The 23,207-nt window shown below is 33.5% G+C and overlaps 3 protein-coding genes across 5 annotated transcripts; all 3 read right to left on the bottom strand.

Annotated features, from left to right (window-relative positions):
- Positions 1 to 2,120: 2,120 nt before the first annotated feature.
- Positions 2,121 to 4,488, bottom strand: LOC124929589 (LEAF RUST 10 DISEASE-RESISTANCE LOCUS RECEPTOR-LIKE PROTEIN KINASE-like 2.2). Its single transcript, XM_047469993.1, has 5 exons — positions 3,724 to 4,488; positions 3,556 to 3,636; positions 3,442 to 3,492; positions 3,328 to 3,357; positions 2,121 to 3,247 (listed from the first exon to the last, which is right to left on the bottom strand). The coding sequence occupies exons 1-5, from the start codon at positions 4,388 to 4,390 to the stop codon at positions 2,121 to 2,123; spliced, it is 1,956 nt and encodes a 651-aa protein (XP_047325949.1). The 5' UTR covers positions 4,391 to 4,488.
- Positions 4,489 to 5,214: 726 nt separating this feature from the next.
- On the bottom strand, positions 5,215 to 7,852 carry LOC124928837 (LEAF RUST 10 DISEASE-RESISTANCE LOCUS RECEPTOR-LIKE PROTEIN KINASE-like 2.5). The gene is made up of 5 exons (XM_047469090.1): positions 7,007 to 7,852; positions 6,813 to 6,896; positions 6,657 to 6,707; positions 6,538 to 6,567; positions 5,215 to 6,422 (listed from the first exon to the last, which is right to left on the bottom strand). The coding sequence occupies exons 1-5, from the start codon at positions 7,827 to 7,829 to the stop codon at positions 5,302 to 5,304; spliced, it is 2,109 nt and encodes a 702-aa protein (XP_047325046.1). The 5' UTR covers positions 7,830 to 7,852; the 3' UTR covers positions 5,215 to 5,301.
- Positions 7,853 to 8,634: 782 nt separating this feature from the next.
- LOC124928641 (glutamate synthase 1 [NADH], chloroplastic) lies at positions 8,635 to 18,736 on the bottom strand. 3 transcript variants are annotated; one of them, XM_047468878.1, is made up of 21 exons: positions 17,982 to 18,736; positions 17,765 to 17,884; positions 17,479 to 17,592; positions 17,206 to 17,358; positions 16,865 to 16,965; positions 16,677 to 16,773; positions 16,097 to 16,206; positions 15,831 to 15,934; positions 15,497 to 15,676; positions 15,076 to 15,419; positions 14,924 to 14,985; positions 14,361 to 14,830; positions 13,356 to 14,225; positions 13,085 to 13,239; positions 12,650 to 12,811; positions 10,928 to 12,568; positions 10,620 to 10,838; positions 9,973 to 10,547; positions 9,622 to 9,889; positions 9,284 to 9,541; positions 8,635 to 9,196 (listed from the first exon to the last, which is right to left on the bottom strand). In XM_047468878.1, the coding sequence occupies exons 1-21, from the start codon at positions 18,384 to 18,386 to the stop codon at positions 8,927 to 8,929; spliced, it is 6,678 nt and encodes a 2,225-aa protein (XP_047324834.1). In that variant the 5' UTR covers positions 18,387 to 18,736; the 3' UTR covers positions 8,635 to 8,926. The 3 variants fall into 3 exon arrangements, with proteins under 3 accessions (XP_047324834.1, XP_047324836.1, XP_047324835.1); XM_047468880.1 differs by lacking the exons at positions 16,677 to 16,773; positions 16,865 to 16,965; positions 17,206 to 17,358; ... (1 more) ...; positions 17,765 to 17,884; positions 17,982 to 18,736 and adding an exon at positions 16,482 to 16,631; XM_047468879.1 differs by lacking the exons at positions 16,677 to 16,773; positions 16,865 to 16,965; positions 17,206 to 17,358; ... (1 more) ...; positions 17,765 to 17,884; positions 17,982 to 18,736 and adding an exon at positions 16,474 to 16,626.
- Between the last annotated feature and the right edge of the window lie 4,471 nt (positions 18,737 to 23,207).

Raw genomic sequence — 23,207 nt, 5'->3', positions numbered from 1 at the left:
TTGAATTTAAAATATAAAGTCTTTGTAGCCTAGTTGGTTAAAGAGTTGTACTTGTTTTGTTAGGTTGCAAGTTCGAAACATACCTCTAGCATTTTTAATTTTATTTTTAACCGTTTTAAATTTAAAAACGGGTCAACCCACAATCCGACCCAAGTATCCAAATTAACCACAGCTTTCGACCCGGCAATCCGGACATTTTAAAAATTAAGCATCATTATATATATATAGATTAGTTAGTTAAAAAGTTGAACTTATATTAATATTAAAACGTCCCGCGTTTATCAAATTTGGTGTTGAATTTAAAATATAAAGTCTTTGTAGCCTAGTTGGTTAAAGAGTTGTACTTGTTTTGTTAGGTTGCAAGTTCGAAACATACCTCTAACATTTTTAATTTTATTTTTAACCGTTTTAAATTTAAAAACGGGTCAACCCACAATCCGACCCAAGTATCCAAATTAACCACAGCTTTCGACCCGGCAATCCGGACACTTTAAAAATTAAGCATCATTATATATATATAGATAAGTGATCAAATTTTCCAATAGGCCCTGTTTGAGGAAATATATATATTTTTTATTTTATCTGGGTATTATCCAAAAAAAACTTTGTTTGATAAAAAGTAGGAAAAATTGGTTTTTAAAATTTAAAAATTAATTTGTCCTTTGACTTTAAAGGTACGGTGTATGTGAGAGAATGATGGTTTAAAGAGAGGATAAAATTAGAGAGTAATTTTGGTATTTAAATGATAAAATTATTTGATTTAATGGTTGATAAGATGTTTGAATTTTAGGATAAAAATTGAATTTTATTCCAAAAAAACCCTTTTCATCAAACGAGGCCTTAAAGTCAATAAGTCAATAAGTCTTTGTCTTTGGTTTCTACCTAGCTATGATAATAATGTGGCCATGGATTGATGTAGATTGGTTTGTTCTTTTTTTATGTAGTTTGTCAAATATATTTTATTTAGAACCTACCAGACAATCTATTAATCACTATTCAAATAACAAACAGAGTCAATAAATACATATTAACTTTATTGGAATACAACCACTTCAAAATTTCACAAACTTTTGATAACATAATTTATTTAAAAAGTTAACTTCATCACTCAATAATGATCTATAAAAAATGATTTGATATCTTAAACATAAATTTGACTATTTAAATTAATATTTAATAAATTAATAAATTTGTCCAGGTCCCGACTTAGGTAAATGTAAAAAATTGAAAAATTCGATAAAATTATAAAATAATATTTTTTCGGGAGATACTTTTATAATTTTCAATCCCTAAAAAATCATAGATTAATAATTTATATAAAATGAAAACATATATACTATATTTCAAAAGTCATTAATATTGCTAAATTTTGAGTCTCAATGTTCGCTGCAACGCAATTTTAAAATGCATAGACTAATTTGTCTTTTTATTTGATACGTATAATTACTTATTTTAAATAAATTTGATATATAAAATAAATATTTCAGTGAGAATGAGACGAACCGGGCGGTGGATAATATTCCGAGACAACAAACTTTGTCACCCACATCAGAAGGAACAACCTCCTTAGAGTTTATATGTCAGGGTAGCCCAACAATAGAGGCCTCTATTAAACATCACTATTTGAAAAAAAATAATTAATTATTCAATTTTAATAAAATCAAATTATTTTAAATTTTATTGATTTAAACTGATTAGTTGATTTAATGATAAAAAAATATAATATTTATGTAATAAAATAAAAGCATTTTAAAAATGGGATATAATAAATAGTCTTATTTTATTAATAATTATCTAAATATAGTTGATTATTATCTTTTTTAATAAAATATTGAGGTACAATAACTACTAGATTGATTAGTTAACAATATTATATTGGATAAATCTATTTAGGTAAGGAAAATAAGGCCACAAATGTCATATTTATTAAACAAATGAATACAGCAGACTAAACATAAACCAAATGCTATAGTTAATCAGGAATATCCATTCATACAAATGATTTAAAGTAAATTAATGTCTTTTCTGTATTATGCAATATCCCAATATTTGTAGATCTTCAATACTTAAAGATAATAATTGTTTACACCAAAAATCAATCCATTAGTATGAAAACATTATCATCGTGCACTTAAATCCATAGTTATGGCATCCACACCAGCACCCGATAGATTGTCATACATATTGTTTGGGGTTGACATGTCCCGATCGAACAAAAAAGATCTAGGAGGAATCTCGATGTGCTCGATATTGCCTTCAAGTATTTCCACAACCTTGTGCATGGGAGGTCGATCACTCGGCTTCATTTGAATACACCACAAAGCCACCAACATTATCTTGCGTACAATCTCTTCATCCTTGTTTATAATTTGGTCTCCCATTTCAATAGGACCATGAACACTAACAACTTGGTTGTAAACCCAACAAGGAAAGAAGATTTGGCTTGATCTATCAACAGATGAACTCCAGTTCTTCCTTTTACCAGCCATTTCCATCAACAACATACCAAAACTATATACATCTGCTTTATACGATACCCCTCCGATATTTCTATAGAATAGTTCGGGTGCAATGTAGCCCATGGTTCCTCTTATTGCAGTTAGGGGCACAATACTATGTTGTGCAGGGTAAAGTTTCGCAAGCCCAAAGTCTGAAATCTTGGGGGTGAAATCATGATCAAGAAGGATGTTGTGTGGTTTGATATCGAAATGCAAGATTTGCATGTCGCAACCTCGATGCAGATACTCGATTCCACGGGCCACTCCTAAGGCAATTGTGAAAATTTGGTCATTAGTCAATGACACATTTTCTTCTTTCGAGAATATATACTTCTCAAGTGATCCGTTGGGCATGAATTCATAAACAAGAGCACGTTGATACCTTTCTGCACAATATCCAACCAATCGAACCACATTGACATGATGAATTCTTCCTAGGGTAGATACTTCATTCATGAATTCTTGTCCATCCGATTTAGCTTTGGTCAACATCTTTACAGCAACGAGTGTTCCACTACGAAGAGTTCCTTTGTATACAGAACCGTATCCTCCTTCCCCCAGTTTATCCCGAAACACATTAGTCATCTTCCTAATCTCCCAATAAGAGTACCTTATAGGTAACAAATTGTTCTCACCCCTCAAGAAACCTTCAATATTATCAAACGTTGAGAAATGCCTCCTCTTAAATTTGAAGATCAAAAAGCCAAATGTGCATGGCATACAACAAAATCTTAAAAGGAACCATATAACTGCACACATTAAACGAAATTGAAGTAAGAAAATATCAAAAATAGCAATGCATGCATGATCGAAAGAAATGAAGTCTTACTTATGATTCGTACGATGAAGACCAGGGTATCTGTAGGGATATAACCATTGCATAGAATTAGATATCTCCCAAAGATTAAAAAAAATAAAACTCAAGATGAATGACTCCACTTACTCACAATAAGTGAATAGATTAAGTTGTTGGTTGCCCAATGCAAGAATTCAGCTGCAGAAAAGTCTATGATTAGTTTTAGGAAGAGCAAAAAAATCACAGAAAGCTTCTACTCACCATGTAGCTTCTCTCCCTGTATAAAGACTAGGACATGATGAATCATTTTATCAATAGGTGCAAAGATTGCCGGCGAGTATACTGCAAAATTAACATGATCAAATTGTTTATCAGTAAACTGAAAAATATATAAACCAATTCAGTTTCAGAACGGTTGAAGAAACATACTCAATAAGACTCCTCGATTCCAGCAACCTTCATTCGAGCAAAGATTTGGATCATCACCCATACACAAAGCCCTTCTCTCACAATCTCCACAGAACCGGTATCCCCAAGAGAGATCAAACCCATAAGCCAAACTGTTATGAATATCTTGGTAAGAAATCAGACCGTGTCTTTTGATTCCATCTACCAATTTCGGATCAGAGGTAAAAGCGATTGTTTCCACCGTACAAGAATCTTCAATATCACCCACTACGTTTGCAGTGGCGACCATAGCGTACACTTGTTGTCCCCCCCTAGACAATGATAGATTGCAGGAAGTGGGAATTTCTATGTAGTAGGGTCGAGATTTTACTGGAGATTTGCAGGTCAAGAATATTACTTGTGCAGAGCTTATAAATTGAGATAACAAACTGTAATGATCGTGAAGATGGGTAGTTCTGAGGTTTTCAGAGTAGAGGAGAGATGAACATGAGTTGGATTTATGATCTATGCCGACAGGGGAGAGACGAATGGAATGGTTGATGTAATTGATGGAGTGAACGTGGTATTTACCGGAGTATAAGGAGATGTATGTTGTGTTGTTCTCGCAGGAGAGAGCGAAGAAATTGTCAAATAAGCATTGTTGTTTACTGACGTCCTTTAATTTGAAGGGGAAGGTGATGTTATGCATATCTCCTCCGCAAGAACTGGCGTTGCATTTTAGTAAGGAAAGAAGGACAAGGGTTGAAGATCCAACAAGTAGGATGATGATTCTGCTGCCTTCAGACATGATGCTGTTGCTTTTAAGACAAGTCTATGTTTCAAAGGGTGTTATTTAACTAAAGAACAGAAAAGTCCATGAAAGTTCCAGGGAAGAAGGAGGAACCAATGGGGGCTTGTTTGAAACGGTTTATTGATAAGTTGACATTACAGTCAAACAAAATAAAAATAAAAATAAAAGTCTTTGACGTGGAAATTGAGAAGATTGAAAATTTGTTGGCACATTCACAATGTTCCCACTTCCTTAAATAAATGTTGGATTGAACCCTTTTTTTTATTTTTAATTGAGGAGAATGGAAATATGATAGAAATGACATTAAGAACATAACAAATTCCAAATATAACATATTCTCATAATTTTTTTTTAAAAAAATAACCTTTTGGGTATGACTCATTTGTCCTTAATATATTTATCTTATTTTCTTCATTTCGCCGGTACGGAAGAAGTTCTATGGACCTAACTTCGTAAAAGTCCTTGATCTGATTGAAGGTGTTCAAATATTCGATACAATTCCATCATAAATATCTTCAAATTCATTTTCTTCTTCTTATTTGTTTGGAGGACGCAGTGTATAGTTTGCGTCGATGCAAATTAGAAGACACTGATTTTGTCAAATTTTGATTATTCTTGAATTTTTTTTGCATTACTTTCAGAATTATTAACACAAAAAAAAAAATAACACATTTTTGTAAAATAATTTTGATATCACAACAAAATACTAATTTATCACAAAATAGATGTAAGCAATATTTTATAATGTAAGAAACATTTATCACCACAAATTACATGTAATTGAGAATGTTTTCTTACATAAGAAACATTTAACGAGCACTGAAATCCATAGTAATAGCATCCACACCAGCACCAGATATATTAAAGATATTATTATTCTCTAATACCATATCTTCACCAAACAAAAATGGTTTTGGAGGAATCTCTATAACCTCTGCATCACCTTCAAGCATCTCCACAACCTTATGCATGGTAGGTCGATCGCTAGGTTTCATTTGAATGCACCATAAAGCCACCAACATCATCTTACGCACAATCTTTGCCTCCTCATTAGTCATGTCTCCCATTTCAACATCTATTCCATCACTGAATTGTTTGTTAACCCAAGAAGGGTAGTAAATTTGGCTCGAGTGACTGACCGAGGAACTCCAGTTCTTTCTCTTACTAGCCATTTCCATCAACAACATCCCGAAACTATAAACATCTGCTTTATAAGAAAGCCCTCCGATATTTCTGTAGAATAGCTCTGGGGCGATGTAACCCATGGTTCCTCGAACTGCAGTTAGAGGCACAATACTGTCTTGTGCGGGATAAAGTTTTGCAAGACCAAAGTCAGAAACCTTTGGAGTAAAATCCTCGCCAAGGAGAATGTTATGGGGCTTGATGTCGAAATGCAAGATTTGCATATCGCAGCCTCGATGCAAGTACTCTATTCCGCGAGCCACTCCAAGGGAAATTTCAAAGAGTTGGTCGTAACTCAAGGAAGGATTATCCTCTTTGGAGAATATATACTTCTCAAGAGAACCGTTGGGCATGAAGTCATAAACCAGAGCACGTTGATGTCTCTCGGCACAATATCCAATCAGTTGAACCACATTCAAATGATGAATTCTTCCTAAGGTAGAGACTTCATTAATGAATTCTTGTCCATCAGCTTTAGCTTTGCTCAGCATCTTTACTGCAACGAGAGTTCCACTTCGAAGAGTTCCTTTGTATACACAACCGTATCCTCCTTCCCCCAGCTTATCTCGAAACCCATTAGTCATCTTCCTAATCTCCCAGAAAGAGTACCTTATAGGTATGAAATTGTTCTCACCCCTCAAGAAACCTTCGATATTGTCGAAGGTTGAGAAATGTCTCCTCTTGAATTTGTAGATCAGAAAGCCAAAGATGCATGGCATGCAAAGAATTCTTAAAAGGAACCACAAAACTGTGTATAGTTGATCAAAAACTGGAGTAAGACAATACCATCCAAACAAAGTAACAGTTTATGATATCTTCACCTATATTTTCAAATTAGGAAATTAATAAAGTCTTACTCTTACCTGTGATTAGCAGAAGAAAGACCGAGCAATCTGTTGCGATATTAGACCATGATAATGAATAAACAAGTACAAGTACAACCTGCAGGTTTAATGAAAGAGAAACTACGTACTCTACTTACCCACAATAAGTGAGAAGACTTGGTTGTCCCGAGTCCAACTCAAATATTCATCTGAAATTTTATAAATTAGTGTGGTTAGACTTAGGAAGAGCATGCAAACCCAGTACGTAGTTATATATCAAATAACACAAATAAGCAGATTGAAGAATTACACACCTATTAGCGGCTCTACCAAGAAAAAGCTAAGGACGGAGATAGACGTTCTTCTAATAGTAGCATCAAATATTAGCCAGAAGGTTCCTTGAGTAAAAATATTTTGATATGATTAAACGAGACTTGTTAGGAAGAAGCAAACCTCCATGATGATATCAATCACACACAAATGAAGTTGTATTCAGTACTCATGATACCTGACCGTTCAAAACACCCTTTTTGGCACAGGCTAGACGCATCACCACCACCCAGGCAATAGGCCCTTTTCTCACATTCTCCACAGATTTTAAATTGCCAAAAAGTATCAAAACCCAAGGCCAAAGCGTTGTGTACATCTTGGTAGGAAAGATTACTCCTAACTCTACTACCAGCTAATAAGTTGGGATCAGAGGTCAATCCCGTGGTTTCCACCGTACAGGAATCCTCAATGTTCATCAATGTTATATTGCCCACTACAGCGTACAAAGATGTTCCGGATCTGAACGAAGATGATGATAGATTACAAGAAGCGGAAACGTCAATATAGTATCTAGATGATTTTGCAGGAAGTGGAGATTCACAGCTTAAGAATGTCACAGGTGTGGGCCATGTAGAAGAGACGGAATATACCCGAGGGAAAGGCCATTTAATGTAATACATGCTAATAGGAAGAGAGTATAAATTAAAACTATTTAGGTTCACAGAGTAGAGAGGGAGAGATGAACAATTGGTCGTATCTAGGCCGACAGGGGTGAGACGGATGGAGCTATTGCCGTAATTGATGGACTGAACGTGGTATTTGACGGAGTGTAAGGAGAGATACGTCCGATTATCCTCCTCGCAGGACAGAGAGAAATAGTCGTCAAATAAGCATCGTTTATTGCCTCCTCCTCCTCCTCCTCCTAATCGGAAAGGAAAGCTGATGTTGTGAATATCTCCGCATGAACTGGCACGGCAATTTAGTACCAAAAGGAGAAGGAGAAGAAGAAGAACGATTGAAGATACAGAAAGCAAGTTGCTTCTTCTGCTCACCTCAAACATGGTTTCTGAGTTTGGGGAGTAGAAAGTTCAGCTGGCCGCCATATATATATGGACTACATTTTAAACACTTCGGGATCAAATAATTATCATTAAAAAAAAGTTGACCTTTAATAAATTAAAAAGTTGACTTCTTAGAGCTTGTTTGTTTGATATTTTTTTTTAAATTTGGGTTTTACACATTTGATATCACATCATTATTATTCTAATCATTTAATCTCTTATTTTATCAAATAAAATACTAACATACTCTTATTATATTTTTATAAAACTTAAATTTTAAATATAAAATAAAATTATAGTAATTTAATCCATTAAAAACTCAAATAACTTTTTTTTTTTAAGTTATTTTTCTTAATAAAACCTCACTAAGTCCTCAAATAACCTATATCAAAAAAATCTAATAATTAAGAATGTAGGGTATTTTAAATTATTATTTTTTAAATAAAAATATATTTTATTTATTTTCAATTAATCAATTAATTATTAAAATTATTTCTACTTTATTTTTTTAAAATTTTAATTATAAAATATCAATATAATAATTCTAAATAGCATAACCATCAATCATACAAGCACTAAGAGAAGAAATGGTTACAAAGATGAACTTATAAAAATGAATAAAATAAAGTATCATATTGTATTAATTTATATTTTCAAAACAATATATATTTTAACATGAAACTATCATTTACGTCTACTTATTTTTTGATAATAAAGTTTGAATCTGTAACATGTACTAAGCTCAATATATATTTTACATCAAGTTATTTGTAACAAACTTTTGATGATATCTAAGAAGTTGAAGAGTTTCAAATCAATATTTTCTAATTAGAAAACCCCCTGAATAACAAAGAAGATAGCTAGCTGTACATATTGTTTGTTTATTCATTCACTTTCTCACTGAAGGTGGTTCCAATTCCAAACAACAGTAAGTAAAAGCTTATAACAAAAACAAGGGAGAATCAAAATCACAAAGAAAGCATATAATCCCAACATCCACACACCAAACCCATTAAGATCTCATTCGTAGGGGTCCTTTTCTCTAAAAACATTACTTAAAAAAAAAATTAAAAAAACACAGTTTAAATGAGAACTGTCTATGTCTTAACTGCTTGTTTGCTGCTGCTATCTTGCTGTTGCTCATTGATGATAGCCGTCTGGTTCTTTTCATCATCTTCTGTCATCAAATATTTATCAACTTGGCTAGCAGCCTGCCTGCCTTCAGAGATTGCCCAAACAACCAAAGACTGCCCGCGACGACAATCCCCAGCTGCAAACACTCCGTCTACACTAGTCGAGAAACGACCGTACTCTGCCTTAAAGTTCGACCTGTTGTCTTGCTCCAGGCCCAGCTTTTCAACAAGTGTCTAGAAAAACAAAAGGGAACATTGTTAAGGGAGAGAATAAATAATTGATTTTTCCACAAGAATAATAGGACAGAAGCAAACACTAACCGACTCGGGGCCTAGGAATCCCATGGCTAGAAGGACAATGTCTGCCTCAATAACTTCCTCCGACCCTTCAATTTCCTTGAACTGAAACCTCCCACTACCATCCTTCTCCCAATTCACATGAACAACCTCAAGTCCTTTAACGTTCCCTTCCTCATCTGCTATGAACCTTTTGGTCAAAACCTCATAAGTTCTTGGGTCTTTACCGAATTTGGTAGCAGCCTCCTGGTGACCATAATCCACGCGGAATATGCGTGGCCACTGCAAGGCAATAATCATATGTAAGATGAACAGAACATGCTTTTTTTCTCTACAGTATGATAAAGTACAAAAACACAAACCTGTGGCCATGGATTGCCAGGGGCCCTTGTTTGGGGAGGCTTGGAAAGAAGCTCCAAATTGACAGTGCTAACACACCCATGTCTGATGGACGTTCCTATGCAGTCGGTTCCAGTGTCTCCTCCACCAATTACAACTACTTTCTTCCCCTTAGCAGAGATGTATTTACCATCCTCAAGATTGCTATCAAGTAGACTTTTAGTATTTGCGTGAAGAAATTCCATTGCAAAATGAACCCCTTTCAGATCACGTCCTGGCACAGGAAGGTCCCTGAGACAATTTTCAATTTGTTATATTATCTATCTTTCTTCTGATGAACAGCAAACAAAAAGTGCTAATATTAATTAATGTACCTTGGTTTCGTAGCTCCAACAGCTAGAACAATAGCATCGTTCTCCTTACGAATCTGATCTAGTGAATATGCTGGGTCTTTTCCAATATTGGCATTCACTACAAAGTTGATTCCTTCCTTTGTCATAAGGTCAACGCGTCTCTGAACAACGTCAATCTTGTCCGTCTTCATATTGGGGACTCCATACATCATTAGTCCACCAACTCGATCAGCACGTTCGTATACTGTCACTAAATGACCCATTCTATTCAACTGATCAGCAGCTGCCAAGCCAGAAGGTCCGCTCCCAATGATAGCAACCTTTTTACCCGTTCTCTTGAGTGGAGGCCTTGGAACCATCCATCCCTCCTCAAACGCTTTATCAATGATGGAGCATTCAATCGTCTTGATTGATACAGGATTCTCAATGATGCCCAGGACGCATGAACCCTCACAAGGGGCGGGACATACCCGACCTGTGAATTCTGGAAAGTTGTTGGTTTCTAAAAGTCTATCTAATGCTTCACGCCATCTATTTTGGTGAACCAACTCGTTGAATTCAGGTATTTTATTCCCAAGCGGACACCCAGAATTATCCTGAAAGAACTCTTGGTAAGTAACAGAATAGGGTTGAAAAGAAGTAATAATGAGCAACGTTTGAATTCTCACCTGATGGCAGAAGGGAGTCCCACAGTCCATGCAACGGGCAGACTGGGTCTTTAGAAGTGGACCTGGCTTTGTCTCTACCATGACCTCTTTCCAATCATTCATTCGGTCGTTAGGGTCCCTGTATGAAATGCTCTCACGTTCGTAAGCAATGAAGCCTCTATGTTTCACGGCATCGGGAACTTGAGTTGGCCTCTTTGGAGATTCAGCTTTCTCAATTTTCTGCAAATGAAATTCTCATCAGAATCATCTCTCAAACCATAAACTAGAAGGAGGAGATTATAGTCAATGCATGGATAATAAAAACTAACGTTGCTGGCTTGTTCAGCCAAGGATTTTGCCACAATCTTCTCAAGCTCTACACTCAAGGATGATGCTGCTGCAAGCTTCTTAAGCTCTTCAAAAGCATCTTTCTCTTGCAACTCAGCCTCATCTGAGATTTCAGCTTCTAAGGCTGCCTTAGCTGCTGTCTCTTTAGCATCTTCCTCTTTTTTCTTTGCAAGCAGCACCTTTTTATACTCCTTGGGAATCACCTTAATGAAGCTGGGTAAAATATTTTCAAAATCAGCTAGCACTTCTTTGGCAAGCTGGCTGTTTGTATGTCTCTTATGTTGTTGTACCATCATCTTCAGTGTCATGATATCCTCAAGGTCCTCGACCTTATCAAGGTCTACTTGCTCTTTATTACATCTGAAATGGAACTTACCATCCAAATCAAGAACATAAGCAATACCGCCACTCATGCCAGCAGCAAAATTCCTTCCAGTTTTCCCTAGCACAACAGTAATCCCACCAGTCATATACTCACACCCATGATCTCCAACACCTTCCACAACTGCCTTGGCCCCAGAATTACGTACACAAAATCTTTCTGCAGCCATGCCGTTGAAATAAGCTTCACCGCTTGTTGCCCCATAAAGAGCAACATTACCAATAATAATGTTTTCCTTTGGGTCAAACTGGCTTTCTTTAGGGGGATAAACAACAATTTTTCCGCCAGATAATCCTTTACCAACATAATCATTGCTGTCACCCTCAAGCTCAAGAGTGATTCCTGGGCAGAGAAAAGCTCCAAGACTTTGTCCGGCACTCCCATCGAGTTTAATATGGATGGTATCTGTAGGAAGTCCATCCATGCGGTACCGTTTTGTCACCTCGTGACTAAGCATTGTTCCAACAGTTCGATTCACATTGCATATAGGTGTTTCAATGTAGACAGGGAGACCTTTTTCTAAAGCGGCTTCTGAGAGAGAGATCAATTTGTTGTCCAGAGCCAAGTCCAAGCCATGATCTTGTTTCTGTATGCAATATTGGGCAGCATCCGGTCGGATGTCAGCAGCAGGCCTGAGCAGTAGAGAGAGATCAATATTCTTAAGCTTCTCATTGTTGTCAACTAATTCTTTGTCCAGCTCCAGCTTATCTGAACGGCCAACCATTTCCCTGATTGTTCGAAATCCAAGCTCGGACATGATCTCTCGCAGCTCTTCTGCAAGCATGAAGAAGAAATTTATCACATGCTCGGGCTCTCCAGCAAATTTTTCCCTAAGAACAGGATCCTGGGTAGCAATGCCAACTGGGCACGTGTTCTTATGGCACTTTCGCATCATAATGCATCCGAGGGTTATGAGAGGAGCAGTGCTGAAACCAAACTCCTCTGCCCCTAGAAGTGCTGCAATAGCCACATCTCTTCCTGTTTTCAGTTGACCGTCAGTTTGGAGAACTGTTCGTCCACGGAGGTTATTAGCAACTAGAGTTTGGTGAGTTTCTGCAAGTCCAAGTTCCCATGGAAGGCCAGCACTCTTGATACCAGTCCAGCGTGAAGCTCCTGTACCTCCATCATGACCAGAGATCAGAACATGATCAGCATGCCCCTTAACAACTCCACTAGCAATTACTCCAACCCCAGCTTCTGATACCAACTTCACACTAATTCGAGCACTTGGATTTGCATTCTGTAAAGTAGACATAGTTCAAAAAATTGTAAAAATCAAACTACAGACTAGTACAGAGAGAAAAATAGTAGATTTCCTTACTTTGAGATCATGTATTAGTTGAGCAAGATCCTCGATAGAATAGATATCATGATGTGGTGGCGGACTGATTAATCCCACCCCAGCTGTAGAGTTCCTAGTAACAGCAATATCTCCTACAACTTTGTGGCCAGGTAGCTCGCCTCCTTCTCCAGGCTTGGCTCCCTGCATTGCATGATAGTTGATAATAAATAATAGAACAAGATAGAAAAAGCTGGTTGGCTGGAATTTCAACCTCACCAAATTTCATAGTAAGGTATCAGTTAAACATGCAAAGACACCTGAGGGTGCTTTGCAGCCACCGCAACATCTGTCCATGAACATAAATTCATAAACAAGGGTACCCTCTACTCCAAGAGGAACCACTGAAGCTGGTAGTAATGTGAGAGATACATTGCACATAGTTAAAAGACTAAATGTAAGCCACTAATGATGTACCTGAGCCATCTTTATCTGGATCTCATCAGCATTTGTAAGGTAATAACTAGAAACTCCAAATCTTCCACTAGCAACTTGCTTTATTGAACTACGTTTTGGGTTCATCGAACCATTTGGTAGAGGCTCCATGCGTGATGGTTGTTCACCCCCCTCACCTGTAAAGTCATAACATGAGCAAAGAAAGGCGAAAACAGCTTTCTAGTGAAAAGGAGTCCAATTATATTTATAACACAGTTCACATGATAAAATTTTGTACATGCAAAATATATACCTGTATTAGACTTTCCACCAATCTTGTTCATGGCAATGGCAAGAGTGGTGTGTGCCTCAAGGGATATTGATCCATAGCTCATGGCTCCAGTGCAAAACCGTTTCACAATCTCACTGGCTGGTTCAACTTCTTCAAGTGGAATTTTCATGTCTGCAGGTTTGAATTTCAGAAGACCCCGTAAATTGCAGGACTTGTTTAGCTCTTGTATACGGTTGGAGTATTCCTTGTAGGCTGCCACACTGTTTCCTCTGGCAGCTTCCTGCAATCTAGCTATAGCAAAGGGGTCGTTCAGATGGATCTCACCACCTTTTCTCCAGTGAAAATCACCGGGATTTGGCAGTGCAACATCTTCCGCACTTCCAGGTGGAAATGCTCGTGAAGGAAATGCCAGGTCATGCAACTCAAGTGCATCACGAGCAAGGACTTCAAATGTTGCCCCCTCAACTCTGCTTGGAGTTCCAATAAAGCACCTCTCCATTACTTCTGAGGAGAGGCCCACGGCTTCAAAAATCTGAGCACCCTTGTAAGAAGCCAAAGTTGATATACCCATTTTGGCAAGAACCTTCATCATCCCATAGTTGGTTGCTTTAAAGTATTTCTTTACCAGTTCTTCTTTTGAGTGAAGCTCACCATTTGACTTGGGTGGAATTTTCCCATCAATCTGTAAACCCCAAATAGCTTCTATACTCAAATAGGGACAGATAGCATCTGCACCAAACCCAACCAATGTACAAAAATGGTGAACATCACGAGGCTCGGCAGATTCAACAATCAGACCAATCCTAGTTCTTGCAAGCTTCTTGACAAGATGATGATGGACTGCACCAATAGCAAGGAGGGAGCTTACAGCAACGCGCTTTGGGGAAAAGGCTGCAAATATTAGCAAGAAATGTGTTTAATTGGATAATAAAATAATATTGATCAACTTAACAATAATGTTCTCTTTTTAAAGGTTTAGCCCCATAAAAATGTACGTAATAAGATTTGAACAAAATGATATAATACCTCTGTCAGAAAGCACCAGTAACGAGTAACCCTCCTTAATTGCTTCATGAGCTTCAGTACAGATCCTATCCAGGGTCTCCTCCAAGCCCTTCCTTCCACGTTCTTTGGAATATGTTATATCAAGAACTTTACTGCGCCAGCCTCTGTAGTTCATTTTCTTGATTCCTTCCATTTCTTCAACAGATAGTAAAGGACCCTTCAAAGAAAGGCGGTGACACTGCTCTTCAGTAGTCTCTGTAAGATCACCTTCTGGACCAATCATGCACTCCATGGAAGTTACTATCTTCTCACGAATGGGATCGATAGGAGGATTAGTCACCTGGGCAAACATCTGCTTAAAATACTCAAATGTGAGTTTCTCCCTACTTGACATTACAGCTAGGGGAGCATCATTTCCCATTGATCCAAGTGCCTCGACTCCATCCTTTGCCATGGGAAGAAGCATCATTTGCAGGGATTCAATAGTATAACTGCATAAGTCAGTAGTATTAGGATGTCCCTTGTGAAATGATTGCAAAAGTGAATAGAACAATGTCATAAAAGCCACGAAATAAGGTAATTACCCAAAAGCCTTCAATGGAGCCAATATGGCCTGAATACCCACGTTGACATCCTCTTCTGATGCCTAGTTGTATTCAAGTGAAAGTTAGAACATGCAAAGACAAGAAGAAAACAGATGAATATTAGGAGATATTGAGAACAAATTTGTACTCACTGGCTTGACTCCACCAATGGGCGGTGGAATCTTGTCAGATTCATTAACGGAGTGGAGTATATCTTGCAGCTCAATCTTTTGTTTGCTGAGCCATTCACCATAAGGTCTGGCTAGAGAATACTGCTGCTTCAGTGCGTCATCGTCTACAACAACGTGCTTTTCAAAGTCCACAAGAAGCATCATGCCAGGATTTAGTCTTCCTTTCCTTGCCACATCTTCCGGTGGAATGTCTACAACTCCAACTTCACTTGCCATTATGACTCGTCCACTGTGAGTAACATAAAAACGCCCAGGACGTAAACCGTTTCTATCTAGTGTAGCTCCAAGATAGCGCCCATCAGTAACTGCATAGTAGTTTCTCATTAGTATTTGTAATATTGTTCATGACTGTTGCATGCATATAAACCAGTGATCGACATACATGAAATTAGAGCAGGTCCATCCCAAGGTTCCATAAGGGCTGAAAAGTACTTGTACAAATCCTTTCTTTGAGGATCCATATTCTTGTCATTTTGCCATGCTTCAGGGATCAACATCATCATGGCTTCTGGGAGACTTCTACCAGCTCGAACCAAGAGCTCAAGAACTCCATCAAAAGCTCCTGAAAGAGTGGGAGAACAGAAATTAATCAAGTCCACAATTGGAATCTACAAGCAGGCTCGCTCATAAACTGAGCTTATATATATTCTAATCCTCACAGGAATATGGGTGATACCAGTTTTCCAGACATGAATGATGCAAAATAAAAAGCATACCTGAGTCAGATGAGCTAGCATCTACAATTGGTAGGAGCTTCTTCATCTCATCTTTTGATAGGCCAAGCTCCTTGCACTTAAGGAGACCCTCTCGAGCTCGCATCCTTAAAGAAAATGTAGTTTTGTCAGTTTATTTTGCAACATAGCATCACAACTACCAAAAGACTAGCTTCTCTCCCAAGGTACTAAAACCATTTTTAACAAAGTCTGGAAACAAACAACTAAGAAGGTACAAGAACCAGGCAAGATATATCTCTAGTGCTTACCAGTTCACATTTCCCCTGAGTGTATTTATCTCACCATTATGTCCTAGGACACGCATAGGTTGAGCACGATCCCAGCTAGGGAAAGTGTTTGTTGAGAATCTAGAATGAACCTGCACCAGTAAATAAATAGCACAAAAGAGCAACAAAAATTTAGCAGAATAATACAATAAGCATGTCATAACTTTCTCTCTGCTTCACAAAGGGGAAAAGCACTAAACCGTACTCTTTGAATTTCAACAATTACCACTATGACTGTAAAGGATTCGGTTTTATTTAAACAAACTTTGATACACTAATTGCTTCAACGTAATTAATGGAAATTCATCCTCAAGAAATGTTCTGAGAGCACCCAATGAATTCTTGATAAGGTTCCTTACCAACTCACCAAAGAATCCAATCCAGCAACCAAAATTTCATAGTCTTAAGTGAGTGGGGGAACTTATGAGATCATTCATACATCAGTGCCTCAGAAGTCATTCCTCAACCTTCCATCTCCTCAGTTAACAAGTTGACCCGGTGCTGTTTGGTTTGAATTATGGAGTCAGTGCAAGTAAGAGAAGTGAATGGGAAACATATTTACCAAGGCCATGTAGCTCGTAAACTTTTCGTTGCCAAGATCTGCATAATAATATTCCTTCAACTGATTGGGCTTCAACTGGCCTTTGTAGACAACAGTCCTACAAAGTCAATACAGAAAACGTTTAAAGTCTTGCTCTGAGACTAACAGTCACGAGTAATATCATACTTAAAATTATTTAGAGAGGAAACCTTGAGGAAAGGGAACATATATAGAAGTCCTTTGTTGCCCCAAGTTGGAGGTTTAGTGCAGCTCGAATGGCAACCATTGAAACCCTCCTCAGTATGTACAACTAACAGAAAAAAAAATGAATGGAATAGTTAAACAGAGTGCCAAGCAACAGAATGAACGTTGCAAGTACCAGATGATGTAATGTTTCCAAATATAAACCCAAAATTGAACCAACCAACTAAGCATTAAACCTAAACAAGATTGCTTTGATTTTCAAAATGAGATTTTTAAAGAAGCAATCCTCTTCCCCTTCATATTGAAATTTACGCCTGGCTGAATCTCAATAGTTCGCTTTAAGTACCTGTTGCTCGAAATCAGCTTTGGACCTAGGGGTGGAAGTGAGAAACACTTGCTCAATAACTGGCTCTGTCAGCAGAGCAGATTTGCCCAATGCTGAGTTATCAGTTCGAACAGCTCGCCAACCAAGAACAGTATGCCCAAGTGACTCCGCAACCTAGTAGCAAATCATGGGATCAAATAAGAAATCATACAATGTGATCACTTCATAGTTCTTATCATCCTAGACTTTTTTTTACATATGTAATGTATCAAGATTGCTCCCTCCTTAAACTACCTTTGTGAATACGATTTTGCTTTGTTCCCTCCTGGTTTCAGATGTAGGCAAAAAGAACATTCCCACGGCATATTGACCAGGTGGTGGTAGCTCAAAGCCCTCATCTTTTGCAACCTATAACACACAATAATAGAAACTATAAACAAATGCTAACTAAATACAAGATAAGAAGATGAAATTGAAGATAAGGTCCAATTCATTTGCATCTCATCGACTAGTACAGCTATCAATTTAGTCCTTTGTTTTATTTCCTCTTTCTATAGATTCACAATAAAGGACAATATACCTCTCTGTAGAAGTCATGAGGGAGAGCAACAAGGATACCAGCTCCATCACCAGTATTTGTCTCACAACCACAGGCTCCTCTGTGAGTCATCCGTACTAACATCTCTATAGCATCCGCAACCTGTAATTTCAACACATACAGAAATGTCGATTCACAAATACAGATTAAAATTGTCAACAACCACAAAATGAATCAAGATCCATGCATAGAGACATACAGTTTTACGGCTGCCTTCTCCAGATAGTTCAGCAACAAATCCAACTCCACACGAATCCTTGTCAAACGAAGGATCGTATAGACCGAGAGGCTTCTCCGGCACAAGTGACAATGCAGATCGCACCACCACCTTCAGCTTCGGGTCCCTTCCAGGACCATCCGACTTCCATAGATGTACTCTCTCTTTACCCAATCGACTTCCGTAGAATCGATTCTCTAAAACATTTGACCTAACAGCACAAGAGCCGCCGCGAACGGATGCCGCTCTAACTGCATCAACTCGCCTGAGAGTTAAAACACTCAGTTGAGGATTGACAATCGATCTCTTGTTCACAGATTGGGAAGAAAGGAAAGACTTGTTTCCCGCTTGAACAAGAGAAGTCGAAGTCATCATCGACGACGACATTGTCGATAAGTTACAGATAGTAAAGTGATCTTTCAAGTTCAGTAGTTGCAGATCTACAGATATCTATCAAATCTAACAATGTTGTGTAGAGATATTTCAAACAAATGATACAAGTAGATAGAGAATCGAAGAATGGAAGTATCGGTTCAGATTGAAAATTAAATTCTACGATTGGTCGTTGAATTTACTTTTCAAATGAACCTGTATATCCGTTGAGAAGATCAAGATAAAGGAAAACGTAAGGAATCTCGTAAGAAAGAAAAGAAGTATGTTGACGTATCTAGATAGAGAGAAGATAAACAGAAGGCCGCCGCAATGACCGACAAGGGAGGGGGCAGCTCTTCCGTTCTTCGGCAAGTCTCTCAAGAAGGGTGGGTTTAGCTTCTTTTTATAGAGAGAAAAATAGTGCAAGGAGGTCGACACGGACCCCACCGGGGTTGTTGGATTTAATTTTTTTTTTATCCACAACCCATTCCAACGGTTTGTTTGATTTCTTTTTTTTTTTTATTAATCTAAATTATATTAATATACGATTTAATTCTTTCTTAAAACGTATTAAATTGAGATAAGATAATGATAATTTACTAATTTTAAAAAATAAAATCATAAAATTTTATTATTATTGATAAATGACGTCATTATTTCTATGTATGCGGCACGAGACAACCGTTCATGGTGGGTCCATTCCACACCGTTAAACTCTTAGCACAGTCATTGCGGCTCTGGGTAAAACCAGTTATTAATTCCCCTGTTTTCCGTTATTTTTTGTGGGAAATTGTAAAATAACAAATTTAAAAAATAAATCAAATGTATATTTAAATAATAATATAATAAGTAAAATCAGATATTAAATATTTTAAAAAATAATTTTAGAATTCATACACAAGAAGATAAAAAATTCATATACAGTTTAAGGGAAAAAAGAGTATAGGGTAATGTATTATTAACAAATCTAATTCAATATTTTTAGAAAAAAATCTAATTACATTAATCAGAATTTTACAATTTTTAGTAACTAAATAGATTTTAATTAATTATTAAAAATTTATCATATTCCTTTTCGAATAAATTTTTCATTTTTATACTATAGAATTTTATTATTTTGGCATTAATTATTTGAATTTATAACTTAATTTGTTTTCAAATAACCAAATATACTAGATTTACAAAATCTTTATATATAATAAAGATTATATATATTAATTAATTTCATTTATAAGATATTCAATTTTTAACTCAAATATATCTCTGAATCCAAAAATTCAATATATCACTCAAAATTAATTTTGTATTTAATTAATTAAAAGTTAAAATATTTATTAATTTTAATAAAATAATATTTTCATAACCACAATATAAATTATAATATATAGTTTTTATTAATTTTTATTTTTTAAAATATTTAAAAGTTTGAATTTGTCAGTTCCTTATAATTTGTTTCTCTAACTTATCATCCTAATATTTATATGAATTATTATAACTAATATATAATTATTTTAAAATATATCAATTTTAATTTTTTAATTAATTTTGTTTGTCAATTATTTATATAAATATATAAATAATTAATAATTTTAAATAATTACTTTTATTGAAAATTGTTTTACTTTTATTTATAAAAGTTTGATTTAATCTCAAATATTATACATTCGAGAAAAATTTTAGTTTCGTATATTTAAAACTATTTACTTAAATATTATAATTATATGATCAAATACTAAATAAGTTTATGAAATATACATTAGTAATACAAAATACATCAATTAAATTTATTATTAATTATATTTATAAATAATATTAAAAAATCTTTTTAAATCAATTAAATTTATTTATGTAGAAATATATAATAAGAAAGTTTTACAAATCCAAATATTCCATTCATAATAAGTTACAGACACTTGATATTTAGTTTTATTTATTTAAGCTTACTTTTTTTCTAATTAAAATTTATTCTTGATAATCTTTTCATTGTTGACTAAATATTTTCCTAATCTTACAAATCAATATAATATTCACTTCTTTGAAATCTTAACATGTAAAACTAATTTGATTAATAATCTTTTTTTACAATAATATATATATATATATATATATATATATATATATATATATATATTTATATTTGAGTCTATTTATGATGCTTACTTAATTATGATTTTCTTATAATGAAGTTTGTAAATTCAGTTAATATACAAAGGAAGATTACAAAATATTCAGCACATCTAAATAAAACTTTAATAATGTATATATAATGGCTAGTTTGATTTAGCATATTTCCTATCATATTTTTATTTTTTTACATTTGCAACAATATTTAATAATTAATATTATATATATACATATATAATTTTTAAATATTAATCATTATAATTGTTTTAATAACTTTTATAAATCATTAATAATAAATAACTCACTATTTAATGATACATTAATAAAATATGATATGAGTGATTTAAGTACAACTAAACAAACATGACATTAAATAAAAATAAATACAAACATATACCATTTTATTTTCTAGCTATAGTAATAAAAATATTATATATATATATATATATATATATATATATATATAATTCAAATAATCTACCATTTTATTTTTACAGTTGATCAATTGCATATTTTTTTAAATGTTCAGAATATTATAAAATAATATATATATATATATATATATATATATATATATATAATATTCTATATATTATATAAAAAAGAGAATAGTCTAAACACACAAAAAAAAATATATCAGATGAAAAATATACATTAAAACAAATAAGAAAGAAAACAAATATCAAAATAAAATAAATAATAAATTAATAAATGAACGAAAAATATGTTATGAACTCCCAAACAAAAATATTCTTATAGATAATAAGCATTTATATGTATATAAAATAATATTTTTTATTTATATTAAAATGTAAATCTATGTTTCTATAATCCATTTATATAATTAATGTAGTAAATATATAATAAAAGTTATATAATTTATTTTTGTAATAATTAAATACAATTATAAAATGAGAATAAATAGAGAAATGTTCTATAAACTTAAAATAGAAAAGGTAAGTAAGAAGAAAATTACTTTTTAAATACAAAGTGTCTTTGATTATAAATTTTATTCATAATTTATTAGTTAAAAATTCTAAAGTAATTTATTACACAAATGCAACTTATAAAATATATTATATTAATTATAATAAATTTGTTATATGTAAATAAATTAGTATTAATTCAAATTTTATATTGTTGACAATTCAATAACATAGGGCTATATATATACTTTAATTATATAGACTATTGAGCATGAACAAACTTCTTTTTTAAAGTCTATATCAAGTCATATATAATAAAGATAATAAATTATTTTAGTCTTATTTAAAAAATTAAAATTCTTTTATTTAATTTTATTAAAAACATCTTAAATTAAAGTATATATGAAGGCATTAATTTAAATTATTTGACTAACTTTCTAATATTCAAAACATAATAAAAAAAAATATCTAATTATACCAAAGCTTTTAGTTTTGAAAAGTCAATAATAATATTGTTCTAAATAATATTCAATTATTTTTATTCTTTACATACAATTGAGGTGGACTAATTAAACAAATTTAGTTGGTTATTTTAGTCTTTGTAAAGTGAGTTTTAATTAAAAGAAAATTGTTTCAATTAAAAAGTATATTATTTGAGTTTTTAATTGGTTAACTTATTATAATATCTTTTCTATTTAAAACTTAAATTAAAAAAATAATAATAATTTATTTAATGAGTGCAGTGATTTAATAGTTGAAAATATATATAATGTAATGGTTAGATTATAAGTAAAATATAAAAAAGAAAATCACATCAAACTATCTTAGTATATTTTTTATCTCCATTTTTAGGAATTAAACTATAAAACATTTTGACATTAATTCTTTTTAAAATTATAATTTTAAATGTTGTGACGTGTAAATTGATAGCAAGTGAAGTCTATTTAAGAAGTTTGGTTATTGATTTGTATTAGGAGTGAAAATTGAAACTCATCTGATTTATCAATTACTTTGTTATACTGAATCAAAAAATATATGATGTTGCATATAAGATTTTGATATAATAAAAATAATATATTATGCTAGTATTTAAGGTCTTTCTAAATAACCATATTAACTTGATCTATATCCTCCAAACATATTAATATTATGATCATGGACACAATTATTTTAAAATATAAATCAAGTTTGTTAAAATTTGAAAATTTTGTTTTTAGATTAAATTGATAATAATTAACTTGTTGAATATTTATTTTATTATTATCATTTTTATTTGTTTTAAATATAAAAAGTGTGTTAATGAATATATATATATATATATATATATATATATATATATATATATATATATATATATAACTTTTATAATTGTTACACAATTTAATTATTTATTGATTTTTATTTAGTACACAATTTTAATTCACATGATTATTACTATTTATAAACCTTTTATCTTTATAAACCTTTTATCTTTATAAACAAAATATTTAGTTTGATTAATTATTTTAAAATTAATTTACTAAAATGTGTAAATAATTTAATATATAAAATAAGATATTCAAAATTCATTTTAAAAAATAAGATATTTTAATTATTCAAACATCATTTGTCTAATTATTTTGAACTCTATTGGACATATATATTTAACTATTTATATGTGATAAATTCAATTTCACTCCTCATACTCACTTGTTTTGAGAGTTTGTACTTAATTGTCAACTCCCATTTGACCAATATCTCTCCACAATTCAATTAGTTTACATAATGTTACATTTATTTTTAATTA

The sequence above is a fragment of the Impatiens glandulifera genome, chromosome 3 (assembly GCF_907164915.1).
Source record: "Impatiens glandulifera chromosome 3, dImpGla2.1, whole genome shotgun sequence".
In the NCBI taxonomy this organism is placed as follows: domain Eukaryota; kingdom Viridiplantae; phylum Streptophyta; class Magnoliopsida; order Ericales; family Balsaminaceae; genus Impatiens; species Impatiens glandulifera.
The sequence above is the reverse complement of the archived record's forward strand: the minus strand, read 5'-3'. Positions and strand labels throughout refer to the sequence as shown.